The 23,362-nt window shown below is 39.7% G+C and overlaps 1 protein-coding gene across 1 annotated transcript in view; it reads right to left on the reverse strand.

The window, feature by feature from the left end:
* Positions 1–16,081: 16,081 nt before the first annotated feature.
* SHISA7 (shisa family member 7) overlaps positions 16,082–23,362 on the reverse strand; it is a 44,649-nt gene continuing 37,368 nt past the window's right edge. The window contains exons 4-5 of the mRNA XM_087948064.1: positions 18,429–18,581; positions 16,082–16,947 (exon numbers count right to left, since the gene is read on the reverse strand). Coding sequence (XP_087804190.1) covers positions 16,319–16,947; positions 18,429–18,581 — 782 coding nt within the window. The 3' untranslated portion in view covers positions 16,082–16,318. The remainder of the gene's footprint in view (positions 16,948–18,428; positions 18,582–23,362) is intronic.

Genomic DNA, 23,362 nt, shown 5'->3' on the forward strand with positions numbered 1-23,362 from the left:
ATATTGCTTACACAAATCACTTGCTTCACTCCCCTTCTCGATGTCCACAAAGGAAGATATTTCAAGTGAGTATTGTAATGTTTGCATAGCATCAGAATAATTGCATTGCTTTCATGTGAGTAAGACAGTAATCAGGCTTTCAAGAATTCCAAAGGACGGGAGTAGTTAGGCAAACAAAAGTGAAAGTTTGAAACTGACCACAATCCTTGATTTACCCTGATTTTTTTTGTGTTCGCAGTTGTTGTGACAACAGTTGTGACACACTAAAAAGTAACTTGCAATTAGTTCTTCCCCTTCTTCTGCCATGTCTAGATCAAAATTTAAATTGCCAGAATAAAACCACCTTCTTGTGATTGGCCAAAAATAAATCATTGGTACGTGCTTCTGGTAACAGCCAACATACCAGCAAATGGCCGGGCTCAGTGTCTCTCCACAATCATATAGCATGTTGTTATCTGGGTTCTCACACTTGCAACCATTGCAAATTGTCTTCAGTCATACAATTGCAATTTGGGTGCTTGGCAACCAGTTTGTATTTACGACAGTTGTAGCATTCTGGAGTCATATGATTGATTGATTGATTTTATTTATCAATCGCTTACAAGATAATAGGTATAAATAAAAACATACTTACGAATACATGGATACATATAAGAAAAATTAAAAATATATAAAAGAAACAATAGGACAGGGATGGTAGGCACTTCCCAGCTGGCTTCTAACAAAAAATCAATGTGGGAAGCTAAGTTCATTTTACAGCCACATGATTCACTTAAGAACTGCTTGTAAAATTGGCCATGGTCATGTGATGGCTCACAATGACTGCTTCATTTAGTGGTGGAAGTTCTGGTCCCAATTGTTGTTATAAGTCATGGATTACCTGCGATCATTTTCCTTTCTGGATGGAAAACGCAGTTACAGTCTCATGATTTCCCATTTAGCTACCTCTTCACTTAGCAACACAGTTTCTGATCCCAATTAGGGTTGTTAAAGCAAGAACTACCTGTATGGCAATATAGCAATTAGACTTCCAAAAGTTTTTAATCCAGTAATGTCATAAACACCATTAGTAAACCAAGAGATTTCAGCTCCTGCTCAGTAGCCTGTTGAGTGCCACCTGCCCTGATGGGTCTACCACAGGGATGTCAAACTCGATTTCATTTGAGGTTGTGTTTGACCTCGGGGGGCCAAGGGGGCATGGCCAGGGTGGGTGTGGCCACTTCAGTGTCACTCATCAAGCCCTCCCGGGCTCCATTTTCAGCCACAATATCCTCCTGCAGCCCTCTGCCAACTCCCAAGCTCCCTTTTCATTGGCAGAGGCCCTGTGGGCCAGTCCTTTGCTGTTTCCAGGGTGGGCCAGATCTAAGCACCCCACGGGCTGGATCCAACATTCGGGCCTTGAGTGACACCACTGGTCTAGGACTACACAGGTTATCCTTGACTTAATACCACAACTGAGCCTAAGCTTTTAGTTGCTAAGTGAAATACCAATAGTTAAGCAAATTTTGCCCCATTTTATGACTTTTTTGCCGCAGTAGTTAAATAGATCACCACAGTTAAGTTAATAACATGGTTATTAAGTGAATGTGGCTCCCCCAATTACTTTACTTGCCAGAAGGTCACAAAAGGCGATCACATGATTCAAGGACACCACAACCTTCATAAATATCAGACAGTTGCCAAGTGTCTGAATTACGATCGTGTAACCATGGAGATGCTGCAACAGTCCTAAGTGTGGAAAATGTTCATAAGTCATTCTTTTCAGTGCCGTTGTAACTTTGAATGGTCACTAAATGAACTGCTGTAAGTTAACTGCTATCTGTATTGTTAATCATTTTATATTTTCCCTTAATGTGATGTTCTTGATTAAAAAAAACATGAGTATACACTGCTGCCCTCTCAGCAATGTGAATTGGTGCCTTTGCCATTTTACTAAAGTGATCATTCTGTTTCCAGCATCTTCCTGTACCGGCTCTCCAATATACAGTAGGCGCTTGCTTGCTTTAGCTGGGCAACTAGGATGATTTCCACACTTTGGGTGACCCTGCTGGTGTTGAAAGGTGTCAAAATGCCTTTCTTCCAAGGATTCGATTTTCCCACTGGGAGAGCTCCGGCGCAAGGATACGGACAACTGCTTGAAAGCTGGATCTTTTTATTTTTCAGGAAGGCGGTGGACAGCGAGAAGTCTGCGTTTCTGGGCTAGCTGGCTTCTTATGGTAAATCCCTGGTTTTTATACCCTTTTCTCCCTTTGTGAGTTGATTTCGTGTGAAGGTTTGTATTTGTGCTTAATGTTTCAAATTCTGTTTGAGTTTGTCTTTATTCCCACCGGAGGGCAAACTCCGCGGAGTGCGGAAGGCAAATTCCGTGGGGTGGTTAAATTGTATTATCGGTTTTTCCTAATCTCTTTTAGCTTTATAATGGTTTTTTTTTTCATATTTGTTTTGTGGCAATCTCCTGTCTGTCTCTTTTGTAATTTATATTTTTTTGTGTCTTTTGTCTGTTTGTTTTGCTTATTTGGTATGTCCTGTGTTTGTAAGGGTTTCCTTTTCTTATTTGTCTAGTTTTCCTAATTACTTAGGCTTTTGTCTATAGGGATTCTTTAGTACCTTTTATTTGATTCCTTTTCCTATGTAAGTTTGTTTTATGGCTGGCCTGATGTTCCCTTTGGGCTTTTCCTGTTTGAGTGACACTACTGTCTTCGTGAAGTTCCCTTTCCACACTGGGAATAAATACCCTTGGCATACCTTCCTGGCACATTTTATTTAACCTCCCAAGAATATTCCCTTCACCATGATAGAGCAGCCCAGCAGGACTTGAAGAGGCTACCATTTGGTTGAACATTCCAAAACTGGGGGGCTTTTACTAAAGACCCACTTCTGGGCAGCCCCTCATTACATCTCCCCATGGAAGGGCACCTGGCACAGATTTTCTAAAGATGATCTTAGGTTTATGAGGATAACTATTTCTGCAGATACTATGGTCCCAAGCCATGAAGTATTTCCTAAGTTAACTTATTTAACTGGCCCAGGAAATGAATTCTAAGTATTCGTACCACAGCAAAACTTTTTAAAATTTATGTACTGGCTTCAAGAGCAGGGCTACCTACATCACAGTAATATTTGCAAGGTTCTTCAAGTAGATCCACAGCTGAGCACCAGGCAAAGTTAGCGAGAGGTCCACCAAAGCTAATTGTGCCCCTATTGTCACAGATGAATTCAGAAACATCCCTAAGTTTGAAGTGTAATATCTTAAGAATAATGCAATACTATTAGAAATAGTTTAAACCATCTACTGGTCATCTACAAATGATACCTTTTGTAGAAGGTATCACTCAGGCTATTATCATGGTTGGCCACTCACTTAGTTACTCTTCTACCTTGCCCGAATTTAGAGAAAAGGAGAGAGAATCGAATACAGGTAGTCCTGACTTAGAACAATTCATTTAGTGTCCATTTGAAATTACAATGGAACTGAAAAAAGTGATTTATGATCATTTTTCACAGGACTGCTGCAGCATTCCCATGGTCACATGATCAAAATTCAAATGCTTGACTCATATTTTTGAGGATTGCAGTGTCCCGGGATTATGTGATCACCTTTTGTAACCTTCTGACAAGCAAATCAATGGGTAAACCAGATTCACTTAACAACCATGTTTTAACTTAACAACTGTAATGATTCACTTACCAACTGTGGCAAAAAAGTCATACAATGGGACAGAATTTACAACTGTTTCAGCAACATAGATTTTGGGCTCAAATGTGGTCGTAACTCAAGGATTAACTGTATTTTATCCATTCTAATTTTCCACTATGCTCCTGATTTATCATTTCTTGGGTATTATTTGAAATGGAAAACTTGGCCAGACTTTCCACTCAATATTGCTAGTTGGTGCTATGAAAGGTAAATTAACCAGGACTTCTTAACAGAAGAGGGCTATGATTAACCTCCTCAAAAGTAGAACAGTGAATACTTATAAGCTACAGCCCATCAACTTAACCAGCACTATCGCTCTATGCTTACAAAGGAGTGGGGTGTTTGTTAATGGAATTCCACCTTAATTCAGGACCATTTCTCCTTCCAATTCTCTTCCTACAGTCTTTCTCTGACAAATGGATCATTTCTAGAGGGGCTACCTACATCTGGAAAAATCTTGGCACTTACCTGGGCGTTGTCAAATGTGTGAACTACAAATGTACAGAGAACAGTTCCGGTGCCCAGTTGGAAGCAGTGAGAGAGATGGGTACAGGAAAACTGAGCAGAAATTAAGTTCTCAATTATAGGTACAGGCTCAGTCATGGCTGGTGTCTTCAGCAAATTTTTCTGTCCATGATTCAGGCTCTTCTTAATAGGCATTAAGCACAATTGAAGGGGGAAGGGGAAGGATCAGATGTTGATGCCCAGAGCACCAGCCTTTCTCTGCCAACCATTCCTTTGCTCAGCTTCTGATTCTGTAAATCACTGCATCAGATGGAATATCAAAAGGTGCCAGAGGCTGTGCAAGAAATCCCGAGGGACTTAATCAGACCCCTGGGGTTTTATATTTGACAGCTTGCTAAAAGCAAGTTTGAATATTAATGAATTAAAGAAGAAGCTGGCAGGGAGGAGGGGGATCTCAAGTGCAGCCCCAACTGAGCCAAACTGCTGAAGAAAATTAATAAGATGATGGATGCAAATTGCTGGCTCAGAGAGATAATCATGCATGTTAATGAGAAATGGAGATGGGTATTAGTAGAACCTGCCCTATTTGAATTAAAAAAGAGATCATCTCAAATATGAATATTTCATAAAGATCCGGTCAATTGCATGAGCTGAATATACATGGTTTGATGAGGGCTATTTTATCATGTGACTTTTTTTTTTCTTTAAAGGATGACTGGTGTGGAGAGAAAAATGTGCCCTATCACCTAAGATTACCATGTGTATTATATGACTGTCAATATCTATTAACATGGAATACCTCTGTGAAAAAGAACTAAGCTTTTACCCATCTTCCTTGACTCTGTGCCATAAATACAGCCCGAAGCATAAATACGGCAACTACGTTTTCATTTTTTATTCCTAAATCTTTACAATATGTGATGTCAGAAAATCCTGTATTTGGCAGACATCCAACACTTTTGAGGTTTGTGGAAGTGAAGAGATGGATTTTTTAAAAATGCTGATTTTGAATTTTGGCTGTCTATCAGGAAGAAATATAACTGTTCTTATATAATCTGAACTCTGAAGTTAGGAAATGAGGAAGACTTGAAGTAACATTGCAGGAAGAATAGGGAATTGAGTTTTTACCAATTGCCACTGCCAAGTTCTGCAAAACATTTAATTTTAATGCCCAATGTAAGCTGTGTAGTACCAAAAGATGAAGAAGTTACATGTAGAGAGATAACTGCCTGGCTAATTTTGGAATGTCTCTCATCCTGGATTTCCACAGGATGCTGGAACAGTTAAGAAAGTCTTCTCAGGTCCCTGATGAAGCTGAATTGTTTCTAAAAGGTCTTGGGAAATTCTTTGTCAGTTGGAAGAACTTTCAAAGTTTCTGACTGATATGTATAATTTGCAGATGGTCTGGGCTAGCCAGCATGACCTTGGATAAGAATTCTGGAATATTTAAAGAGATACTTTTACTTATCATTCTGTTTGCCTACTGATAAGTCTTCAGGTCCTCAACTTACATCCACAATTGGGACCAGAATTTCTGTTGCTAAGGTTGTTAAATGTGTTGTGTTCAGTTTTAAAACTTTCTTTTGCCGTGGTGGTTAATTGAATCATTGCAGTGAAATAAACATTGTGGTGGTTAACCTCATGTTTGTCAGAAGCCAGATGGGAAATTCACAAATGGTGATCCCATGATCCTGGGATACTGCAACTGTTGTAAATGCATGCCAGTTGCCAAGTGACCAAATATTGATCATGTGACCGTGGGGATGCTGCAATGGTCATAAGTGTGAGGACTAGTTGCAAGTAATTTTTAGTGCCATCGTAACTTTCAATGTTTGCTACATGAACAATGTAAGTCAAAGACCTGTACTTATCTATACCTCCTCCTCACTATTATTATTGACACTATATATGCTTTTCAGGAAAAAAAAAAGTTGTTATTCTCAATTAAAATATGCAGTAATCTCAAAGGTCCCTTTCTAACACAAGGCCATTAAGATAAGATATAAAATTACCAAGTTGTCTATAAATGATACATGGCCTATTTAAAAAGCAAATTATCAGCTCTTCTTTTTCATTATGTTTTAGGTCTAAAAGCAAATATACAAACACAGTTCTTAAACATGTATGAATGTACAGTATTGATCATCAATTTCCTCATCTTTAATGTTGTTTCAAAAATCTCTCCTTCATAATGAAACCCAGTGTGTGTTACAGCAGTATAGAAATACAATTCATGGTGCAAGACAAATGGATTATTGCAAACAACAATCCATTGTCTAAATAATCTTTAATTACTAATCCAAAAAGATATGAATTTTAGCACCGTAGTGTTGACCACACAGGGGGGAGGGGAGGAAAAAAACCACAAGAAGTAGCTGGAAACATTGGTTTATTGAAAACGAAATCACACCAATTCAAGAGGAACTTGATAACAAATGGATCTAGTCTTTAAACAACATCAACTTTTGGGCTTCCGGGGAAAACAAAGTCAAATATTAAGGAGTATCACTTGCAGCTCCAACAGCTGATTCCATTCAATTTTTGTATTCATGTCCACATAGGTTTGCTTTTAAAAGTGTTGCGTATTCTTCAATTATGGTTATGGACTTCTATTTGCACTCTTCCAAGAGTAAACCTCACCAAACCTTATGAGAATTATTTCTGAGTGAAGTGTGTATAGAATTGCACTCTAAATCAGGGGCTGGATTGTTGTGTGCCACACATTTTCAAGTGGGGACAGTATAGGGAGATGGCTACACCTCGGCTAGACATGAATCTAAGCAGTCATGTTGTCCTCTTTGTTATTCTTTTCCCAAACTGTCTTCCTATAAATGCCCTATTACATTCCAGTTAAGGAAGCTCATTTTTTTCCAGGGTGGAGAAGAAGGCTACTGGGGGCCTTTTGAACAAACCAATGCAAGGATGTCCATGGGGAGAAATAAACAAGATCAAAATGGCGGCCATGCCATGATGAAAACTTTGTTGTTTTTATAGGTACTATGATAGATGTTTCATGGATAGGGCTTCAATCACATGGTTGAGGTCACCATCTGGATTTTTTTTAATGCACCCCTGAACCAATGGCAGGAAGAAAAGAGGTAAGCAGCTGTCTTATACCAACAGTCTATTTTCAATGGAAAGTCACCAAAGAAGATTGTGATTTTAGTGTTTGGAGATGTTTTCCATTTAAAATCTGAAGAAAAACTCATGAAACATTTGATAGAAGGAAGCTGGATCACCATCATTATGTTTCTGTCCCCACAGGTCGCTGTGGTTGTCATCCAAAGCTTCTCCGGAAGCAAGCAGGATGGTGCCTAATTCAGGTGGATACAGTATCACTGAAAAATATTTACCAGTGAAAATGCTGCAAAATAAAGTTTGTGCATAGTAGGGGAGAAGGAGTTATTAGGAAAATACATAATTAGCAAAAAGAAAACAAAATTCAAAGGGAAATATTCAAATGTTAAGAACTTGAAATGTATTGTGAAAACAGATTGAAGAATATCTGCTCCAAGCACATGAGCAGCCTCCTAGCCAATCAGCTAGCCTTTAAGACACCATATTGTTCTGAAGACATCCTGTTCTAATGTTATATACTCATGCTCAATAGCGTGCAGAAGTGAGATACTTCTAGGCTTTGAACATGCATTTTCCCTGCTCCATTTATGGAAACATTTCCCCATCTTTTCCCACTGCTTCTTCCAATCTTTATGTACATACACTTATGCACCCATACACAAGCTCAAACCTTCCTTCATCTAATAAGAGTAGATGGAAAAACTGCCTAACATTTCTTGCCTAGTAGCATTAGTAATCGTCCATCTGCCAAAGGTTTTGGGGTTAAAAGATCTGCAACAATGCCTTTTTATTATTGTGGTAAAAAGTCATTGTGAGCTCATTTCTCTACAATCACTATTTACCCCCTGTAAGATAACCTCTATGTGGTATTGTTAGAAACCCAACAGCACACTGAATACACTGATTTGAGCAACCACTGCATATGCCAGCATGCCCCTTATTGTAATCTCAACTTTTCTGGACAGACATGACCTTCAGGAAGACAAAAGATGAAGTGGAGAATTTGGGAGTTGAAGAGAGTGCTAAACAAATAGTTAAATCCACCTATGGAATCACAAGCTTACTGGATTCACCATCACCTCCCAACCATCTATAATCTATACGGTTATGTCTACTTAGCTTCCATCTGGTTTACTGGTATGATCATGCATATGGCTAATTTTAGTCCTTTGTTAAATGATGCCCAAGATAAAGAGACACCAATGATTCTTAGATGCTGTTCAATATATATATATTACATGATTCTTCTTTTTCATCTACAAAGAACCCAAACCTAATAAAAATAACAAATGTAATCAAATGACAGCTATTGAATATGCATGCCAAGAAGAAAAGCAACCCAGAAGGGGCTGTTAGAAGTTTATCCACTGTACATAACTATCAAAAACATTTATTTATTAGATTTTTTTTATCCTGCCTTTATTCTTTGCTGAACTCAGGATAACATACAAATCTAATGCTTACATCTCTGTATTGTCTAAAATCAGAACCCTGTGAAGTGAGGTGAGCTGAGAAAGACCAAGTTATCCAGCAAACCTTTCTATCTAAGGGAGGCCTGCAATTCATTTCCTCCCAGTTTGTATCCCAGCATCTTTAGTTATTACCCCAGACTGGCTCTCAGTTGCCCAAATCCATTTTAGTGCGAAGAAGTATCCATCTGAAGAAGGATTAAATTAAAATGCCACCCCAATTTTATAACAATGGACTCATTTCTAGAAGGAGGAAGGATCAAAATTCCTGGTACATGCAAAAATCAACACGTTTACAAATATAAAATTTCCAACCTATTTGCAGAAAGGGAAACCAATTCAGTAATTCAGCTTTAAAAGAAATGTAAGGGAAACTGAGGGAAAAAATGCCTTTAAGGGAGAAGTTTCAAAAGGATAACAGATTTCTCAGTGTGTAATCTCAACTACAGTGGGTGTTCTTTAGAATATATTTTTGATTTTCATCCCAAATCATGAAATAATACTAGAAGCCATGGAAGGAGTGAGACATAGATTAGTTTTGGGGACAAAGCCATCCTTGCTTCATTCAACCAACATGAAAAGAAATCATATTTAGTAATTCATTTATTTTCAGTAAAAGAAAATATAACATGTCCCCTTTTACAAATTTCTCTCACACGTTCCTTAAAGAGAAAAAAAATAACTTTTCCCCATACATTCCCACAACAAAACCAGTCAACCTCCTTCACATATTCATTTTTTTCCTGATAATAACTTTTATCCAACAGACATATCCTAACTAAATCCCACATTCTTTCTCACATACAAGATTCTACTCCCCTTATTTGTCTCTTCCATGTTTTATCTTTTGGGAAGAGCAATTCTGCAAATGCCTTCTTAACAGAATTTCGGTATTCAAACAGAGCTAGAATTCAGAGGATGGGTTTAAATAGAGATATTATCAGAAAGGAGTATCTATGGAGATTCTCAGTCATCTATTTCATGGTTGTCCCAAAGATGCTTTTTGAAGAAACAACTGGACTTTCTTTATTTTTCCTTGACAATGTTTCACTTGTCATCCAAGAAATTACTTCAGGAAGTGAAAAACTGTTTTTTGATGAGAAGTGAAATGTCTTCAAGGAAAAACAAAGAAAATGCAGTTGCCTCTTCAAAAAGCACCTTTGGGATTATCTGATTCATTCATATTTTAATGGATCAAATGCCCTAGTGATGCATGAAAAATTTAGAAAGACATTTTTTTAAATAAACCACAGAAACAAAACACTGGGGAAAAAGTTTGATTTAAGAACTTTTGAGATGCTGAAACCCAATTCATACATATGTTCATTTCAGGCTTTTATCTTATGGCTTCTTAAACTAAAACTAGCAAATGTTCTCTCATGTCCTTATCCATAGGTAAAGGGGAATTTCCATGGTTTAAACTCTCCAGATATGACTGACTGATACCTCATTACTAAAGCCATTCTTCATGAAAATTTCATGATGCTAGTTTCTAGTGCTCTGTCTGTGTCCCAAGCTAACCTGAAGACAATCCCTCTTTCTGTCTACCCAACACACTGAAAACAGTATCAAGGTGTCTGAAGCTCTGTAGAAGAGAAAAAAGCCAGCAGATGCGATTATTTGATCAATGTAAGAATGGGACACTAAAATACTTCAGTTCTATAGCTGTTCGGGGGGTGGGATTCTGGTACAACTTCAGTTAGACTGTGACTGAGCCAGCAATATTCTTAGACGTGTAAGATTAGAGAGCTTCAAATGTCCTTTTTGGAATCATGTTCAGTCATTCAACCCTTCCATACAAGAACCCATCACAGACAAAAGGTGCCCTGTGTTCTTCATCTGTCTCACACTATCCTAGGCATGCAATCCATATTCTGAGGAGGTGGTAGGATGGCAGAGGTCAGTCTACACCAGGAAAACTAGAGCAAGAGATCAGAATGGAAATATGCATTCTTCTGAAAATAAAGCAGAAGTAGACCCGAGAGTACCAGATTGCAATGAATGATAAACTAACCAAGCCTGTGTGGACTGTACTTACTTATTAAGATACAAATCACAACTTTCAGCTCCTGCACAAATTAAGCAATCCCAAACCAAGGAAGCTAGAATAATCTTTCCTCATCTTCACTTTAATTTCATGAAAACTAAAAAGGTAGGTTAGACTAAGCAACAGTGACTACCTCAAGGTTATTTAGTGAGTTACGTGACTGGCTAGACATTGGAACCTGGTCCCCTCCAATCCTAATTCAACATTTTAATTACTTTTCTTATTCTAGCAGATCCAAGCTTCATCCTAGACCAGGGGTCCCCAACCGCCGGTCCGCGGAACAAGTCTTACCGGGCTGCTGGTTGCTGGGCGCCGCCATCTTTTTGGTAAAAAGTGCTTCCGTGAGCTTTTCGGGTAGAAAGCTCACCAGAAGCACTTTTTCATCAAAAAAAGATGGCGGCGTAGCGCTCGTGAGCTTTTCCGGTAGAAAGCCATTTCTACCCGAAAAAGCTCACGGAAGCGCTAGCGCCGCCATCTTTTTGATGAAAAGTGCTTCGGTGAGGTCACCGGAAGCACTTTTTCGTCAAAAAGATGGCGGCGCCCAGTTGATGCCGGGACGGGCGCGGCGCCCAGCTGATGCCGGTACCGGGCCGCGGCGTCAAAAAGGTTGGGGATCACTGTCCTAGACAACAGCTTAAGCTGTGTTCACAACATGCTAGCCCACAAATCATTCCAGAGGGTTGGGTTTCTATGACACATCAAATGACAACCCCATTAGTTCAACTTATATGATAGATTATCAGATTTAAATAAGAATGAAGATAGATCTGGAGATTTTGAAACTAGGATTCATCAGTCATTTATGTGAAGTTTTAAATACTGGTTTCCTCTCATTATTATCTGGTTGTTGTATTTTTAAGAAAGAGAAATATGGGCAGTTCAATCCAAAAACAATGACAAGGAATCCATAATTAAAGGCATTTTTGGTCCCTTCAGACATGCACTGGATAAATACAGAAAGGAAATAATAATGATCAATTAAGATAAGCTATTTAAGAGGAAATTAATGGACTATTCATTCCCGATCCCTTCATAGCATTTATCAGGAAGCAATAAGACAGATTGAATTAAACAAGAAAGTTTTAATTGACATTAATGAGTATCCTTCCACTCTCAAACTTTCTTGATTAAGAAGAACCTTGGCCAATGAAAACATAGCAATTTGCTAAATACTGAAGATTGTTTTAATTCTGCTCCACTCTTAATATTGGAAAATTGTGCAAATTGGCCCAAGGATGAAAGGAGTTCTGCATATCTGTCTAAAGCATTATTCCAGAATCCCCAAAGTCAAATTTGAAAACTTCTCTGTTTCTTTTAGCAAATTAGGTCCTCCATTGCTCCCTCAAGGTTTTGCATTTAAGAAGTTCAGAAATGAAAAATGTAATAACCCACCAGCACCCCCCAAAAGAAGGGTGAAAATGGGGGTCATTAGCCCTTGATTTGAGTTTGGGAAGAGGAAAGGAGGAATGCAGGATGGGGAAGGAAAGAATGAGGCAGGAATGAGCATAGATGGCTTTAGACCAGAGGTGGGGAACAATGGCCCTTTTTTGATTTGTGGACTTCAAATGCCACAATTCCTGGGCCAGGAATTCTGAGAGTTGAAGTCCACAAGTCATAAAGCAACCATCGTTCCCCATGTTTGCTTTAGACAATAGCAAGCTCATAATCTGGTTCCTCTGAGGAAGAAGAGAAGGTAAATTAAAGCACCCCATATTATAGATTGATCCTGTTGTATGTACAAAATCCATCAGGGAAGGAGGTAGTGGGTGGGAAAATAGGGACCAACAGTATAGATTATTTCAAAATGGACAAGGTTCCCTAACCTCCTACAAGTTAAAAGAGACAGCATTAAAATACTATTAAAGATTGAAGATATGTTGGTGAAGATTATAAAGTGATAAAAATAAAGCCCTGGAACAAACAAACAAAATCAATTTACATTTAAGAAATGAATGGACTATGAAATAATGAAGTTTTCCAGGCCTTCTAGATAGCCTTCCTTCAAATCCTGACAAGGTTTTGGACTTATTTACTTTGGACACTTTTTTTTAGCAAAATTCTTTTTTCACAAAAACAACAACATCAATGGTTTAGGGGAGCACATGAATAAATATACATTCAATATATCAAAGTTTGTTTCCTCTCCCCCTCTTGGTTTGGCAGTCTTAATCAACACTAAGAAAAGTACAGGCAGTCCTCAATTTACGACCACAACTGAATCCAAAATTTCACTTGCTATGGTAAGCAAGGCAGTTGTTAACTGAGTTTTGCCCCATTTTTGTCACAGTTGTTAAGCGAGTAATTTAAGCTGCTAAATGAATCATGAGGTTGTTAAGCAAATCTGACTTCCCCCATTAACTTTGCTCATCAGAAGCCTGCTGGCAAGGTTACAAATTGTGAGCACATGATCATGGAATAGTGCAACAGTCATAAATACAAGCCAATTGTCAACTGCCCCATGACCATTGATCACATGACCATGGGGATGCTGCAAAGGTCATACGTGTGAAAACCGATCGTGTCATTTTTTTTCAGTGCCATTGTAACTTCAAAAAGGTCACTAAACTAATGGTTGTAAATCAAGGACTACCTGTAATGGGGGTTTGGAGAGGGGAATTACATCAAAAAATCATTATCCTTGATACCAGACTTATACACTTAAAAATATTTTCCAAGATTTTGAAGAAGCCATGTTTGTACTGCACACTCATTCCTTTCACAAGGGAGGGGAAATGAGAAGATTTAAATGATGGTTGCATACACCATAACATTACATCAACATGTAGCATTATAAGAAAAAGACAACTATTGTTCTCTTATCTATTCCATTCTTTCTATCTCTCTTCCTTTGGCAAAGCAAATTACCTAGTTTCTCTGCTTTGTACATAATCATCTAGTTTGGCCACTCTTGATTTAGGTGTGATCTATGCCACTATTATAGTTAACAATTAAGCCTGAATTTATTATGCCACATAAGCATTAAACTCTAGTGAGTGAAAATACAAATAAACTATGATCTGCAATTGGGTTGTTTGCAACTCAATAGTTTGTTACTCTGCTTTGAAAATATGGCAAACTATGGTTAATCTCAAAGAGAAGCAAACAAGTCTGGGATTATTATACCAGCTGTCCTGAAGGGAATGAATGGAACTGAAGAAAGGTTGATAATTATAGAGCCATATAGGCTCATATTGCTGAAATATGGTTCAGTGATACATCTGAAGTAGCCTCTGTTTTCAATATGGCAAAGAATAATTCCCAACACTGGACAGTAATCAACCTACAAATTCTTGTGTACTTTTCTCTTGCATTAGAAATACATATGAGAAGTACAATGATGATTAAACTATTATTTAAAATTCAGATCTCATTGTCTGCCCAAGATCTGCTTAAGAAAAGCCTGAATATGAATATTTACTTTAAACTAATGAAAGTAGTAATGGCTGAAAGCAAAATTTCAACCAAGCAAGCATTCTTTTATCAAAATTATCCACAAAATAAAATATATATTTCAAAGGGCTAATTTAAGGTTAGGGGAAGATTTTATTTTTAAAAATCATTTTTATCTTCCACATTTTTACTTTTAAAGAAACACCGTGGCCCACTGGATGTTTGCCATACTTTTTACATCTTTGTTTGCTTAAAAAATGAACAGACCATTCAAAATATGTAATGTAGAAAGGGTTTTTTTAAAGCATTCTGAGCATCACAGAGGATGCACAGTTGGAAAGAAAGCAGGTAGGTTACTATGAAGTTTATTTGTAATTATCGCATTTGAAATACCAGAGTTTTAAAAAAAACTACACTCACAAATTCAATATGGATGGACATCCCCTGTAATGGGAAGGTAAATAAAAAGCACTACAAAAATCGATGGAATGCAAGCAATATATAAAGATATGTACAGCAGAATGGGTGGACTTGATTGTGCCCTACATCTTTATCTAGAGTTATGGACACGTTATAACACAAGGATAGAATGAGAGTGGCAAAGGGCTGTGTATTATGTGATACTCCAGTTCCTTTACCTTCAGCACTGACCAGACTTGTTACTGGAGGCAACAGGATAAGTTGGCCACCGTTCCCTTCTTTCAGCACATCTAGAAGGAAGAGGAAGAGGTGGAAGGGTCTCATCTATTCACTTTACCTCTGTATGAGCAAAGCGATAGCTAGATCATCAGAAGATCATAATAACCTTCATCTGTACACCACTAAGGGCAGGTGTCTCCAATAAAAGTGCTGATATGAACCAGGTCCAAGTTGTTAACCAGCTCCAAAAGATGAAGCCCCATAGAAATGGCTTCATGCAAAGTGGATGAGCTGAAAAACAGTCAGCGATGTCAACAATGATGAGTGAGGTGTACAGTGATGAAATCACTAAAAGTCAACATCGTTGCCAAGTCTGGCTACTTTGAAATCTGTAGCTATTGGCTGAGTCCATTGTGCTGAAATCATCAAGATGTGACAGGCACTGGAACCTTGATAGGATTCTTAGTTATCAAGATTGGCAGTACTATCATGAAATGTTGATATGGCCTCTTCCAACATCAACATGACTGATTTTGCCCATCACCCTATAGAACCTACATGAGATACCCTACAGTATTCTATCATAACCAGTACAGTAACAAATCTCTTTCTCCAATAACACCTACCACTGATAAGTCAGACAGTGTTGATGTCATCAAAAGTCCACAGTGTTGATACCATCAGAGGTTGATGGTGAGGGCATCAAAGGTCAACACGACCCACAGCGCTTATATGAATTGCAGCTGATAGAATCCACAGTGTTGACACCATTGATGGTGTTGATGGTGTCACTTGGTCAATTGAGCATCCACTAAGATTGGCAATGTTCACAGCGCTTAGAATTGTAAGAGGCAAAGGATGCCAACCTCATAAATCCACAAGTGATGTCTTTAGTCTTCAAAAATCTGAGACAAGACCCAGAGCAATGATGCCATCAAATGTTGATGGACAAAACTAATATTGTAATCAAAGGTTGATGGGGCCTAGTAACTGATCTTATGCAAAGCTATCTTCATGGCTTTGGAAGGATCCATAGGCCTGATCAATAAAAATCAATTCAGCCTTGATGTCATCAAACCTGAACAGCAATAATGTCAATAGACACAGGAAGTTATAGTAGCAGTATTAATTGTATGAACCCAACTAATTTTGACATCTTCAAAAATTGACTAGTACTGCACAATTGATGCCTTCTATGAAACCAAGCAGGCCTTGATATACTCCCATCTTAACATGAGCTGTAATGCTGATATTATTAAATATCAGCAGCCAATAACATCATCAAAGATTGTCAGGACCTGGCAGGTCAAATGGACCCAATCAAAAGTCAGTGAAGACTGTGATAGTGCCATTAGCAAAGACCAGGCTAGGACTTGACATCAACCAAGATGGAGGCCACAAGACTTAAAACAAGGGGGGGAAACCCCAAGAAAAGATAGTGAGCACCAAATAAAGGGTGGGGTGGATCAGAAAAAGGGAGAGAAATATGGCCTTGGAAAGTCCAATCAACCTGAGTTAGGGAAAAGGGACAATTCACACCGTGACCTCATTCTTGCTGCCAGTAGGAAGGTGTTGGGTTGGGTGATGCCCCGGGATAAATTGGACTTGATCAATGGTGCTTTGCCTCTTAGATGCAAAACCTTGGCGCCGGGTTGCAGCTGCCTGGTTACTACTACTGCTGCTGGTCTCCCAAGGAGCAGTTGCCTTGGGGGAATTGTTGGACGTGGGATGAGAGTTTTTCATCATCATGTGATGGTGGTCAAGCATGGGAGTGCTACTGGCACAGACATTGGTCTGAGAAAGAGCCTTCTGATGGCCCAGGTGCATCTCCTGGAAGGGACCTGTATGTTGATGGAGACGCTCTGGAGAAAGCAAGTGCTCCTGAGAATGCAAGTTTTCCCGGGAGAGAAGGCGCTCGTGAGATATGACACGATCTCTTGGAATGGTGTAGTCGTAATGTGATGGGCGGTAGCTTCCCCCTCCATTTCCACCATCTGAAAGGATGTGTTCCTGTGACATGACCCGTCGTGGATTGTGTGACTTCTCAGAGTAGCTATCCCTATCGTAGTTCATTTTCATGGCATGTAAGGGCAGCGTCCCTCGAGTCAACTCAGCAAGGTGCCTCCGCTTGGCATAGAATTCATCCAAGTCCTTCTCCGCTGCTGAGAAATATGGAGAAAAAGTGAGATGTCAGTGGATGATGGGGAGATGGACAGGTGAGATTTAAAAACAGGAGAAAGGAACATTAGAGACATAGATAGTTAGCTTATGTTTAGTGCAGAACTGCCATGTCTTCCATTTTAAGGAGCATGAACAGAATACAATATCCTGTCAATGGCTCTCTTTTTATTCTTTCTCAGATTATAGCAAGATTGCCTTCTCTCAGAAGGAACAATCCCAAAGGTATAGATCCCTTTAGGAAGCAGATGTCTGCTGTGTCTTCTGGGCTGAAGGTCCCACTTGGCTTTTAAAAGCTGTGCCAGAAACTACAATGCAAAAAGCAGTGGTTAGATCAAATGTGGATTTGATTTCATTTTATAGTAAAACAAAATGAAATCATTTCATAATTTCTGTTTTCTGTCTTACTAATTGCAGTTTGATGACAGTTGCTGGAGCTCTCTGGAAAATGCATCTAAGGTTTTTGGGAATTACTTGTATTTCTGGAGCCTTACATTGTATTGCAGTACTTTAGAAGTATTCCTCCATCCTACAGCTTAGGTCTAAAAGGGATCATACTAGCTGGCCACATTAAATGTGATTGGAATGCAGTATGTATTTATCTACTGGATTGTTCCATTGATATAGAAAGATCGGTAAACTCATAGCAATCTGGTGAGATTGAAATCTTTGTAGGACTTACTGCATGTACTATTCATCCAATCGACTCATTCTCATATACCAGCAGGTTGACAGCTGCAAGTTAACTGGTGGCAGTTCAGTGCTCTCTTTGGAAACATCCCATAATACTCTAGAGCACCAAATGTAGATTTTTACAGAGCACTATAGAAAGTTAAAACAATGACTAGGATGCCTTAATTCAGAGGTCAAGATCTCCTCAAACGCAGCTCTCACTGAAAAGTCAAAGACACAAAACTATTTTCCTTGTTCACTTCATTTTTCTGGGTTCCATCACTACCACAGGAAGAATGAGGAGAAAGTTGCTTGAAACAATTGATCACAAAGAAATATACTAGGCATGTGTGTGTGTGAGAGAGAGTATTTTTCATTTATAGTTCTTTTGTTATGAAAAAAGAAACACACATCCATGTTACACACACACTCCCTTTCACTTATATCTGAATGGAACCATTTCTAATATGTATCTTGGTCAGAATGCCCTCTGGCATGATAAATTATACTCTCCTTCTACACAAAAGGCCAGAAAAATCACACAAACTATCTGGAGAATTTCAATGTGGCAATTTAAGGCTCAGGTGCTAAAATTCTAAAACTGTGGAAAGGTAGGACCTAAGGAATAGAAGTCAAAGACTGAGATTTTGAAACAAGTACATAAGTGAGAAGAAATATGTTACATCACTTATTAAGAGCTACTAATCCCAAGGAATAGTCTTGCAAGAAGGTTTGTCACCTTCTATAAAAAAAAAACTACTCCTCAGTTCCTTTTGTAAATAATGCAACTTACCCAATCGTTTGAGTGAGGAGTAACGGTTGAGTTCTGACTTGATGGCTGACTCGTAGGATGGAGGCAGATGGGAGAGATTATGAAATGAACGAGAGCAGCTGAGGGTATTGTATTTGGTTGAGGAATGGCTTGGGGTATCATTCATGTGCCAGTCTTTTAAGGGAGCAGAGAAATTAGAGAAAAAAATCTGTTAGTCTACGTAGACTTGATTTTTGCTGCATTTTACTTTACTTGCTTTCACACTAGCCCTTGAGTCTGGAATGGAAGTCATTTCTTCATTCTGCTCTGACGCAGAATCCAGATGGCAGTTTTCACATTCTGTTCCATTCTCATGGTCTCCGTGTAGATCGTCCAAGGATATCTCATTGAGGTATGCAAAACACCCAAAACCCACTTCAAATTGGAGATAGCATGCATAAAACCTATTTTTTTTAACTGAATAAAATTTAATGGCTGCCCATCTTATCATAGAATAACTCTGGGCGGCTTACAGTCATAAAAATATGTCTATATATTTACAATTAAAACATAAAATTGTTTTGCAAGGGGTGGGAAACCAAAATTGTTGCACTATACCAATCAGCATTCAATTACAAAAGATGTTATGTGCATATATGTTGTTTCTTTTTACGGCAATTTTTGTTAATGTCTTCTTTGTTGTGGGTTTTGTCTGTTTGTTTTTAAATATGTTGGCCTTTTATAGTTTAATCTTTTTCAATAAACTAAATAATTAAAATCTACATTAAAACCTAAGGGCACACGGGGAGGGCGAGCCTGAGTGGGTGGGGAGGTAGATATGTCGTAACCCGATCAACCACCTCCACTGTGAGGTTTCCTCATTGGGGCCCCAGGCCAATTGGCAGAACCATGTCTTTAGCCCTCTACGAAAGGATAGGAGGGTTGAGGCCAATTTCACATTAGGTGGCAAGATGTTCCAGAGGACAGGAGCAACAGCAGAGGAGGGCCTCCTCCTGTACCCCACCAGCTGAAATAATAAGGCTGATGGGCCCCACATCACCATGTCTCCTTTGCTGGCCCAAGTGGTATGGGCCAATACCATGGGGTGAGATGGTTCCTCCAGTAACCTGAACTCATGCCATGAAGGGCTTTAACGTTGATCAGCAACACCTTGAATTCAGGGGTGGCAGGGGTGGGATTCTACCAGTTTGCACCGGTTCAGCCTCTGGCTGGCTCTGCCCCTCTCCACCCGCTCCTCCGTTCCCTGCCCAGTCAGTCCTTATCGCACATGCGTGACATCGTGCGCATGCACAACAATCGTTAACGGCATTCTCCCCCCACCCGCCCCATTCCACCCTGCTCAGTCACTCCTTATAGTGCATGTGCGCTACATTGCTTCCTGTCTTTTCCCACCCACCGCCATCAATGGCTTGCAGCAACAGCAGCAGTGCCAGGCAGGCAGGCAGCGATTGCGTGAGTGAAGGCTCTGCAAGCTTCGGTCACCACCACCACCAGCTGCCCTCACCCGCCCAGCCTCACTTACCCAGCCTCACCCAGCCTGCCTGCCTCGCCCGGCTATCATTGCTGAAGATGCGGATTGAAAAGCAAGACCTCCAAGCAAGCCCCGGTCGTCCACCTGCCACCACCACCAGCCCTGGTTGAGTCCCGATGACTCCTGGACTGCCAAGCCGCCCTCGTCGACACTGTCTGCCTCACCTGGCTGCCATCTTTCCCCTGCGACCCACCACACTGTTGCTGCCTGGCCTTCCACCACCGATTGCCTACCTCCTCCTGCCACCACCGCCGCTAGCTCCAGTCAAGTGCCGACTCCCAGGCTGCCCAGCCGCCCTTGCTACCTGCCTCGCCGAGCTCCCATCTTTGGCCATCTTTGCTTGGCCGCCATCTTCTCCCACCCATGGCCCACCGTACCGTTGCTGCCTGGCCTTCCATCACCGATTGGTGAGCGAGGAGGCAAACAGCAAGCCCTGCCAGTTGCCTACCTCCTCCTGCCACTGCCGCCACTAGCCCCGATTGAGCGCCAAATCCCGGGCCGCCCAGCCGTCCTCACTGAAGCAAGCTCCAAAGACTAGTTCTGACCGAGAAGCCCAGCGTAGCTGGCCGCCAACTTGCCTGCCTAATGTTTGGTAAGTTGCTTTTTTTATTTCTTTATGTATTTTTTTTTTTTTAGTATCTGTTTTGTTTTTAATTAATCATAAAAATAGAACAGATACTAAAAACATAAATAAATACATAAATGATTTTTTGTTACACTACTGTTATTGTTACATGTTGACATGTTTTTCCTAATAGGAAAAAGCAAAGGAGAAACAAAAGAAGTATTAACATGTAACAATAATAGTAAAATAATTTTTATTTATGCATTTATTTATTTTAATATCTGTTCTGTTTTTATGATTAATAAAAACAAAGCCTATACTAAAAATATTTAAAATTAATTTTTAATAATTTTTAGTATAAGTTTTGTTTTTATTAATCATAAAAGCAGAAGAGATACTAAAAACATAAATACATAAACGAAATTTTTTATTACACTACTATCACGTGACCACCAAGCCACACCCACCCAGTCACATGACCACCAAGTCACATCCACAAATTATGCCATGCCCACAGAACCGATTGTTAAGAAATTTGAATCCGTCCCCTGAGGGGTGGGCTTCAAAAAATTTAACTGGTTGTTTGCCTGGTTGCTGGGTGGGCATGGCCATGATGGGCATGGCCTAGTCGGCCTCCTGCACCACCCTGGGAGCAAAATCAGACTGCGGGAGGGACATTTTCGCCCTCCCCTGGCTCCGAAGGCTCTCTGGAGGCCCGTTTTTCACCCTCCCTGAGCATCCGCATGGGCCCTGCACTTACCTGTGATCCAAAATGGACTGTGCAGGGACTCCTGGGAGGGCAGTGGGCGGGGCCAGCCAGCGGTGGGGTTTGCCAGTTCACCGAACTGGCCATAAAGTTAACAACTAGTTCGCCCAAACCAACGAACTGGTAACAGCCCAAGCCTGCTTAAATTGCATTCAGAAGCAGACTGGTAACTAATGCAGCTCGCAGAGAAGTGCTGTTATTGGGGTCATTCTAGGAGCCCCAAAATTGCCCATTGTAGCTTCCGAAAGCACCAGCTGTAGCTTCCAAATGCTCTTCATCCCAATGTGCAATTTGATTCAAAGAGGTGAGTTGACTGGGCAATTCAAGTCAGCAAACTGCTTCGGCTGTTTACTTTAATAAAAGGGAACATGCAATAGCATAAATCCTCCATTTCTTTGAATTGATCCAAAAACACCAGCTCAATTTGGTCCAATGAACTAATCTGACAGTTTGATCCATAGGAGAGCTTTGATTCACAGGCCTTTCAAGGGGAGCTTTTAATCAAAACTCAATATAACTTTTGCCACCAGGGAAATTAGCAAGGGGTGCAGCGTGCCAGGGCTCTTCAGCACTAGCTGTGAAACTTTCCTTTTAAATCAGCTGTTTTCATACTCAATTCAGCATTACCAACTGGTTTTTAATTACCTATTTTCTAGTCTCCTCTGGCGGATTCTGTAGTAACTCATTTTTTTTTCAGCATGAGAAATTGCTTGTCCCCTTTCCTTACTGACTGGTCTTCATTTATGATTGCAACTTTGTGATTCATTATAAATGTCTCAGCAGCCATGTTAAAAAATATTTTTCACTGAACTATTTCTGTTAGGATGAGCAAGCCTGCGTTAGTCCTTTAGAACCATTTTCTTTGTGTTTCAGGGCACAGCTTTAACAGCCTCAAAGGTCATCTATCCTTCCAATAAATGAACACATCCCCTTCTCTCTCCCCAGACCTTATCCACTTTTTCACTCATCTATTCTTCACCTTGTTCCCAATTCCAGCCACAACACGAAAGTAGCCTATAAGTAAATGGAATCCTCCTCTCATAGGAAAGGATGGGTCTGGGGGAGAGAGAAGAGAAGATTTGTTCAGCTCTTCAGCTCCTAAATTCAAAAGTGCTGTGACATTAATCATATAATTAGCAGTTAGGCTTGTTAATTAGTAAATAATCATTGCAAAATGCCTGCTGTTAGATGCCATTTTTTTTATTTAAAAAAACAGGTTCATACTTGGATAGGGAACCAAAATAACAGACTGGAAGTTGGAAAGAACCCTTCTGCAGTGTTGCCAAGAAAAGTACATGAAAATGACCAATTAATTACCAATTAATTACAGGTAGTCCTTGGCTTACAACCACAACCGAGTCCAAAATTTCCACTGCTAAGCAAGGCAGTTGTTAACTGAGTTTTACTCCATTTTACAACCTTTATTGGCACAGTTGTTAAGTGAATCACTGCAGTTGATAAGTTCGTAACACGGTTGTTAAGTGAATCTGGCTTCCCCATTGATTTTGCTCGTTGTGAGCCCAAGATACTACAACCGTCATAAATACATGCCAGTTGCCAATCATCCAAATCTTGATCATGTGACCATGGGGATGCTGCAATGTGTTGCAAGGGTTCTATGACAATTCACCATGGCCAACTCACTGCAGGACATCTTGCTGTGGGACAAGAGTTACACTAATACCAAAGAAATGGTGGAATAGAATAATTAAAGAAAAAATGCAAAAGGAGGGACAGAATGAAATGTGAATGGCAAAAATTAAAATAAATTTTATTTATTTTAAATAATTAAATAAATTGCTAAATTGTCCCATGCCAAATTCTCCTGCAGTGAATTGGCCATGGCAAGTTGACTGCAACAAGTTGGCAGTGGCAAGTTGTTCCATTCCTGGTCTAAGCGTAAAAAATGGTCATGTCACTTTTTTCAGTACTGTTGTAACTTTGAATAGTCACTAAATGAATGTGATAAGTTGAGGATGATCCAGAGTCAACTACCAGAAATGTTTATCTCATTGATGACCCAACTGAGAACTTGACTGCATGGATGAAGCCAGTGACATCATAAGCCTATTGATTTTGTTAGGAGCAGTATT

This window comes from Notechis scutatus, chromosome Z (assembly GCF_049901735.1).
Source record: "Notechis scutatus isolate UNSWTSFEM ecotype Mainland chromosome Z, rNotScu1.2, whole genome shotgun sequence".
NCBI lineage: Eukaryota > Metazoa > Chordata > Lepidosauria > Squamata > Elapidae > Notechis > Notechis scutatus.